Raw genomic sequence first — 8,264 nt, 5'->3', positions numbered from 1 at the left:
ACTCGCACTCACATTCACACCTATGGGCAATTTAGTCTTCAATCAACCTGGCACGCATGTTTTGGGGATGTGGGAGGAAAGCCCACGCAGGCGCAGGGAGAACATGCAAACTCCACACAGGTCAGGCCGGGATTTGAACCCGCAACCTCACAACTGCGAGGCGGCTGTGCTAATCTGTGATTAAAAAACTAACTATTTTTTTAGTCCAAAAATGAATAAGGACAAACATTTTTCAAAAAAGCTTTGCAATATTCTGCTTGCATCATCCAGTTGTTCGTCTCTACTCGACTCCTTAAAAGTTGTGTTCGAGTTTCCGATGTTGACCAAAAACATGAAATGAATAATCATCTTATTTTTTTTTCTTTTTATGAAATCACAGACACCATTGGAGGAAAAACAAAAACTTTTATTCCACTTAAAAGCCCAAAAGTTTGTGAAGCAACATGAGATTAAAAAAATTCATGTTGCTGTCCAACTTGCACATGTGCGTGCGTGCGTGTGTGTGTGCGTGCGTGCGTGTGCATGTGTGTGTGTGTGCATATTGCTTCTTTTGCGTGTGGTGAAAATACTGCTCATCACATCAAGGAACATGAAAATGTTTGCACGTCAAGTCGGAGGGAAAGGAGTGCTCGCCCAGGTCGATTGTCCGCCGTGTCGAAGATTGAGAGGAAACAAAATGTCCGCCGCCGCCGTGTCCCTTTCAAACATCGCCGTCCGTTCAGTTTCAGTCACGGCGCCGGGCCCTTAGGCGCCCACGATGCCCGGGTGGTGGGCGGCGTGCGGCAGGGCGGCATCCTGCGGGCGACACGTGACGTCAGCGTTACGGTGGAGAAAAGGTCGAGCGCCAAAACAAATTTTTAGGGATGTCCCGATCCAACTTTTTCACTTCCGATCCGATACAAATCTTGTAGCCTTGAATCTTCGATTCGATTTCAGCAATAATCATACATACTTTACTTATTTTGTTGTATGAACTGTTACACGAGATTTGTTGTCGTGTTAAACATAAATGAAAACAGAATACAATGATTTGCAAATCGTGTTCAACCTATATTTAATTGAATACACTACAAAAACAAGATATTTCATGTTCAAACTGATCATCTGCATTGTTTTAAGCAAATAATCATGAACTTAGAATTTGATGGCTGCAACACGTTCCAAAAAAGCTGCGACAGGTGGCACAAAAACTAAGTTGAGGAATGCTCATCAAACACGTGTTTGGAAAATCCCACAGGTGAACAGGCGGGTGCCGTGATTGGGTAGAAAAGGAGCTTCCCTGAATTGCTCCGCCATTCACAAGCAAAGATGGGGCGAGGTTCACCTCTTTGGGAACAAGTTCGGCAGAAAATAGTCCAGCAGTTTAAGGACAATGTTCCTCAATGTACAATTGTAAGGAAGGAGGGATTTCATCATCTACGGTCCATAATATCATCCAAAGGTTCAGAGAATCTGGAGAAATCACTGCATGGAAGCGGCAAGCCCGAAAACCGACATTGAATGCTCGTGACCTTCGATCCCTCGGGCGGCGCTGCATCAAAAACCGACATCAATGTGTGAAGGATATCAACGCGTGGGCTCAGGAACACTTCAGAAAAACAATGTCACTAAATATAGTTTGGCGCTACATCCATAAAGGCAATTTGAAACTCTACTATGCAAAGCAAAAGCAATTTATCAACAACACCCAGAAACGCCGCAGGCTTCTCTGGGCCCGAGCTCATCTAAGATGGACCGACACAAGGTGGAAAAGTGTTCTATAGTCTGACGAGTCCACATTTCAAATTGTTTTTGGAAATTGTGGACGTTGTGTCCTCCGGGCCAAAGAGGAAAAGAACCATCCGGACTGTTATGGACGCAACGTTCAAAAGCCAGCATCTGTGATGGTATGGGGCTGTGTTAGTGCCAATGGCATGGGGAACTTACACATCTGTGAAGGCACCATTCATGCTGAAAGGTACATACAGGTTTTGGAGAAACATCCGCTGCCATCCAAGCGACGTCTTTTTCACGGACACCCCTGCTTATTTCAGAAAGACAATGCCAAACCACATTGTGCACGTGTTACAACAGCGTGGCTTGGTAGCAAAAGAGTGCGGGTACTAGACTGGCCTGCCTGCAGTCCTGACCTGTCTCCCATTGAAAATGCGTGGCGCATTATGAAGCGTACAATACGACAACAGAGACCCCGGACTGTTGAACGGCTGAAGCTGTGCATCGAGCAAGAATGGGAAAGAATTCCACCGACAAAGCTTCAACAATGAGCGTCCTCAGTTCCCAAACGTTTATTGAATGTCGCTCAAAGAAAAGGTGAAGTAACACAGTGGCAAACATGAGCCCGTCCGTCCCAGCTTTTTGGGAACGTGTTGCAGCCATCAAATTCGAAGTTCATGATTATTTGCTCAAAACAATCAAGTTGATCAGTTTGAACATGAAATATCTCGTCTTTGTAGTGTATTCAATTAAATATAGGTCGAACATGATTTGCAAATCATTGTATTCTGTTTTTATTGACGTTTTAACACAACATGCCAACGTCATTGGAATTGGGGTTGTACTCAAACAGAGAACAATAATCAGTAACAACAGGTATGCGAGTGAGGCAGAGCGCGCTCCGCTTTCTATGAATTTACCAACGAGCGTGTTGGCCATTGGCAGGGATACGTCGGTGCGTCCGCCATATTGAATGTGTCAGTTGGGCCCGTAAAGTTGCGGCCGCTCTGCCTCCTCGGTCAGAGCGGCGGCAGTGCGCTCCGAATAATTCGACGGCACGCTCCAACAACGCGGCGAGTTTCCGAACGTTCCGGAGTGTAGAGCGCGCGCTTGGAGTGACTTTCCAAACGTGGCCAAAGTTTGCACCTTAGCACGCTCCTGACGCGATCACGCGGGCTCTGCACGCCGTCCGGGCGCTGCTGGATCAAAGTTCTGTAGCGGTTTGCGTAAGACTGGTAAAATCGGACATTTTAGCTCCAGTCCGATCCGAGTTTTGGTTTTTTTGCTGCCAGGACACCCCTACAAATTTTCATGAGTGGGCTTCAAACGAGCGCAAGCGCAAAATTATTTGCTCGTATGCTTTTCCCTTCGTCCCCATTTTGGTGCCGATGAACTATGTAGAATTCAGTTGAGGAGCGACAGACAAAAATAGTTTTGACGTCATCTGGAAATATTTTGCTGCCGAGGACCAAGGTTGAAGTGAGTTGAGAGGCTTCATTTTGACAAACGTAGTGCTTTGCCACCATCTTGTTGCCAAGGAACTATGTTGAAGTGACGTGAGGAGCTTTATTTCAACAAACGTTCTGCTTTGAAGCCATCTGGAGGCATTTTGTTGCCAAGGAAATACGTTGAAGTGAGCTGACAACGGTCATCTAGGCAAAAGTAGTGTTTTGCCGCCCATTCACTGATCGGCTGGAGTCGAACGTCAGCGACTTTTTCACCGTTCGCGGCATGGTCACATGGCGCACTCGTGCTACGTTTACGCCACACACAAACGACGACGACTCAACTTGTCCGACTTCCGCGTTGCCTTTTCTTAGCCTCGTTCATAAATTAAGTCTATGAGGGGGAAAAACAATTCAAATAACACCCTAAAGATAGACTAAATATAAAAACGTGAAAAAAAATCAAACAAAAAATAAAAACTATTACATGTAAAAAAAACATTTGCAATTTATGAATAAAGTAAAAAAAAAATTAAGATTTGATTTTTATTTTACAGGAATAAAGTCAAAATGTAAGAAGCAAAATTGTGGGGAAATTTTTTTTTGACCTAAACAATGATTCAATTCAAATGTATTGCGCATGAAAGCTCAATCAAATTTGCACAAAAATAAAAGTTTCAAAACAAAGATGAAATGCAAATGTATGTAACATAACTAAACTGTACTTGTGCAGTGATTCATTGGCGCAAACACTAAACGAAGCTCTTCACCTCACTTCCACGTAGTTCCTCGGATGACTTGCTGCGTTTTGAGCCAATAACGGACCAAAAAAAAAAACTTGAAATTTAGCGCGTTGCCCGCATGGCGTTGTTAATCAGTTTTTTTGTGTTTTTTTGGGGGGGGTCTCCCTACCTGGCAGTGGTACAGGAAGCAGTTGCCCCAGCAGCTGTAGCAGATGAGGAAGAGCGCGGCGAGGAAGACCAAGGCACAGATGGTGCACGGCTTCCTCTCCAGCAGGAAGCTGAGCAGGTAGAAGCCCATAAACATGGAGTGGTTGAACCACAGCGCCGGGTTGAGCGGCTTGGGGATCAGCAGCACCGGCAGCAGCCACTGCAGGCAATACATGCCGGACGGGAGGGGGGGGGGGGGGCGCCGCGCCGCCTCAGCGGAGGCTCGCCACCGAGCGGGAGAAGACGCCGAACTTGGCCCAGGTCAGGTCAGCTCATCCCTGCGTGCGCAGCACAAACGCCGGACACTTGAGTTGCTCGCAGGTGCAGCCTTCCCGGCTTGACACGCGCCACAATTCACCCGGCATCAAATTCACCCGGCGCCATTCGCATCTTCCGCTCGCCCGTTAAAACTGAACACGGGCCAAACCCTCGCAATTTCAACAGTCGATATTTTCAGATTTGTTTTTGGGTCATCCTCCACGTTTGCAGACTGATTCGCTTTGGTTTTGTCAAAGTAAGACATTTGCAAACTTTTACTTCGGAAAACAAAATTCTAAGCTCATGATTATTTGCTAAAAACAATCAAATTGATCAGTTGGAACATGAAATATCTTGTCTTTCAATGAAACATAGGTTGAACATGATTTGCAAAAAAATTGTATTCTGTTTTGATTTATGTTTAACACAACATCCCGACTTCATTGGAATTGGGGTTGTAAAAAAAATAATACATTTAAAAAAAAAAGACTTTCTGCCTGAAACACAACATCAACATCATTTCCAATCACAACTGATTTTCACAATTTTCATTGACCGAATGTTTTAAAGATACCAAAGACATTTTCAACTTCTACTAAGACAACATAGTAGCAACCTGAATAATAATGTCGAGGTTGCCTGCAATGATATTAGAATCCAGCAGGTGTCCGTATTGAGCAACACAGTATCGATACAGTTTGCGCAACGCGCTCTGCATCACGATCCATTTTGGTTTGTGCAATTTCAAATAATGTCCTGACTTTGAATAAAAGCAAGGAAATAAGAACATTGGTTTAAATCTGATTCATCAATTCATATTTAAACAATATGAACAGATAGCAGCCATAATGAAAATAATCATTAGTTGTCGCTCTAGTTGAGACGTTTTTTTTTCCCCCAGGGTCAATACCGATTAGTTGTCCAGGAGGCCGATAACTGATATTTGTTGTCGATATTTATTTGCTGTAATGGGAAAATATCAGCTTCAAAATTTGGACTACACTGGGCTACACTTCATCTAAATTATTTTATGAATGCGTTTATTAAATCACTTTTCATCTTTTTGTACAACAGGTTCATGTTTTTTTATGTTTGTTTTTTTTAAACAGACCAAACCAGGACGTGAATCATAATAAATTTGTTTGTTTTCAAATAATGCCCTGCTTTTGCCCTGTTTTGTGCCGATGCTAATTCTTTTTTGTCAAAATGCCGACTATCGGTCTATCCCCAATTCAGCCGACGGCAACAGTTTGACCCCAGAACGGATTATGACTGTTGCTTGAGGTGCGTAAGTGTACCTAATGAAGTGACCAACACTACCTGCTTGGCTCAAGGCTTCCAAAAACCACAGCAAAGATCCAATTCAAGCACACACTAATAATAACAACAGTAACAAGTATCGATCAAATGTAGACTAGCGACGAACAGTCGGGATCGTCAACGCGTCAACTTAAAGGCCCAAAACATCACACTCGAAATCCAGAAACACACTTTCATACTTGGGCAGAGCGCAAAACGCAAACAAGTTGAAAACATTTTTAAAAAACAAAACAAAAAAAGAAACCAAAAAAAAAAAGTCGCCGTCACCGGCTGACGTCGTCCACGTCCGCGCTGCTAATGCTAACGTGGCGTGCTAGCTGCAGATGTTGCCTGTCACACGCGGGTGACGTCATTAAAAGCGCGCAGTGTCAAGTATGATTATCATTATGATTATTATTATAACATTGGTTATGAATGGCTTTGAAATGGCATGTTAAAGCAAGGTCACACCATCGAGGCAGTGGTTGACGGTGGAGGCCCGCGACGCCAAATGACTGCTTTCGCACAAAGGGGCCAAAAGGACCCAAAAGGGAGCAACGATCGAGCGAAGCAACGAGCGGACAAACCTGACATTTGTTTGCATCATTCGCCCGTCGGTTGTCCACAAAGAGTCTGTTCCGTTCCGTTCCGCTGGCCACTGCGTACGTGACGCGTTCGTTAGCAACTCGGCTAAGCGGCTACAAGGACCCCGGGCCGGCGGACAGCTGCTGGCACAGGTGTCCGTGGATCTGCCTGAAAACAAACATGCCCCTCGGCCGCATGCCGTCGATATAGGATATAACATAGAGGAAGGGGCCATCTCCAAACTGTTTGCCCGTCCAAAGCATTCAGAGTTGCCTTCACTGGAGCTCGGAGGCGAATATTTTGTGGGAAGACTATGGGCGGAAATCTGTGTGTACATTTGAATTTGAATTTCGAATTTTGAATAATTGCATTGGGAAAAAAAATGAATTTGAAAAACATAATTTGAATTTGTGTAGTTTAATTTGAAACACTGCATTAAAAAAACTGAATCTGAATAGTATAACTTGAAATTGAATGTATTCGTTTGAAACTGAAGTCCAATAAAGAATAAAGAAATGTAAGATTATTTTATCCACGATTTCACATTTCATTCGATTTTACAAATTCAATTTCAAATTCGCTGCGACAGACATCCAGGTGGCGGCACGGTGGACGACTGGTTGGCACATCCGAGTCTTTGTCTTGACTTATTTTTTAGGTTGTTTTCCAACTTGCACGTCGAGCCAACAACCTGGAATTTATATAAAACATTCTATACTATGTGTACTCCAATAACCCTCCTTATTTCCTTGTCTCTTCTTTAAAAAGGTTCAGTCAACATTTGCCTCTGGAAGTATCCATGGTGGTTTTATTGCTAAAACTAAATGTCCCCAATTCCAACGCTTTCATTTCCTGACTTACTGTCCATCCAAAGTTTGTCATTTTCTATATATATATATATATATATATATATATATATATATATATATATATCCCATTTCAACCTGTAATGCTGCTTTTGGAGTTGTTCTAAATGGCCCTGTATATATCCCTAACCCCTGATTTTTTATTACATGTATATATATTTTTTTTTAAAGTGTTTCTGTTGCTGACCTGTATACGATACATCCATAATCCATGTTTGATCTAATTAATCCACAGTATATTTTCTTTCGTGCCTCTATCTGATTCCCAATCTCTCCCCACTAAACATCTCATATGAATTACTCTCCTACATTTCCCCTCCTTGAGCCGTCACCTTATCGTGGTGGAGGGGTTTGTGTGTCCCAATGATCCTAGGAGCTAAGTTGTCTGGGGCTTTATGCCCCTGGCAAACAGGTCCTAGGTGAGGGACCAGACAAAGCACGGCTCAAAGACCCCTTATGAAGAGGACAAATTATGGACTCAGGTTTCCCTTACGCGGACGCGGGTCACCGGTGCCCCCCTCTGGAGCCAGGCCTGGAGGTGGGGCTCGAAGGCGAGCGGCCGGTGGCCGGGCCTGCACCCGTGGGGCTCGGCCAGGCACGGCCCGAAAGGGTAACGCGGGTCCCCCTTCCTGTGGGCTCACCACCTGTGGGAGGGGCCATAGGGGTCGGGTGCAGTGCGAGCTGGGCGGTGGCCGAAGGCGGGGACCTCGGCGATCCGATCCCCGGCTACAGAAGCTGGCTCTAGGGAATGTCACCTCTCTGGCAGGGAAGGAGCCCGAGCTGGTGCGTGAGGTCAAGAAGTTCCGACTAGATATAGTCGGATGCGCCTCCACGCACACCTTGGGCTCTGGTACCAGTCCTCTCGAGAGGGGTTGGACTCTCTTCCTCTCTGGAGTTGCCCACGGTGAGAGGCGCTGAGCAGGTGCGGGTATACCTATTGCTCCCCGGCTTGGCGCCTGTAGGTTGGGATTCACCCCGGTGGACGAGTGGGTAGCGTCCCTCCGCCTTCGGGTGGGGGGACGGGTCCTGACTGTTGTTTGTGCCTATGCAACAAACAGCAGTTCAGAGTACCCACCCTTTTTGGAGTCCTTGGAGGGGTTGCTGGAGAGCGCTCCCGCTGGGGACCAATGTTCCCTCTAAACTGCGCA

At 45.2% G+C, this 8,264-nt stretch overlaps 1 protein-coding gene across 2 annotated transcripts; it reads right to left on the bottom strand.

Annotated features, from left to right (window-relative positions):
* Positions 1 to 385: 385 nt before the first annotated feature.
* Positions 386 to 6,413, bottom strand: blcap (bladder cancer associated protein). 2 transcript variants are annotated; one of them, XM_061785500.1, is made up of 3 exons: positions 6,258 to 6,413; positions 4,071 to 4,386; positions 386 to 795 (listed from the first exon to the last, which is right to left on the bottom strand). In XM_061785500.1, the coding sequence occupies exons 2-3, from the start codon at positions 4,281 to 4,283 to the stop codon at positions 745 to 747; spliced, it is 264 nt and encodes an 87-aa protein (XP_061641484.1). In that variant the 5' UTR covers positions 4,284 to 4,386; positions 6,258 to 6,413; the 3' UTR covers positions 386 to 744. The 2 variants fall into 2 exon arrangements, with proteins under 2 accessions (XP_061641484.1, XP_061641482.1); XM_061785498.1 differs by having other exon boundaries at positions 6,253 to 6,410.
* Between the last annotated feature and the right edge of the window lie 1,851 nt (positions 6,414 to 8,264).

This window comes from Phyllopteryx taeniolatus, chromosome 9 (genome assembly GCF_024500385.1).
Source record: "Phyllopteryx taeniolatus isolate TA_2022b chromosome 9, UOR_Ptae_1.2, whole genome shotgun sequence".
NCBI lineage: Eukaryota > Metazoa > Chordata > Actinopteri > Syngnathiformes > Syngnathidae > Phyllopteryx > Phyllopteryx taeniolatus.
The sequence above is the reverse complement of the archived record's forward strand: the minus strand, read 5'-3'. Positions and strand labels throughout refer to the sequence as shown.

What these genes read in the sequence shown, in the direction of transcription:
- blcap (XM_061785500.1), bottom strand. Translation starts at nt 4,283, where the DNA reads ATGTATTGCCTGCAGTGGCTGCTGCCGGTGCTGCTGATCCCCAAGCCG. An exon ending in GCTTCCTGTACCACTGCCAG is followed by an intron (nt 796 to 4,070) that starts GTAGGGAGACCC and finishes TGTCGCCCGCAG; the next exon opens with GATGCCGCCCTGCCGCACGC.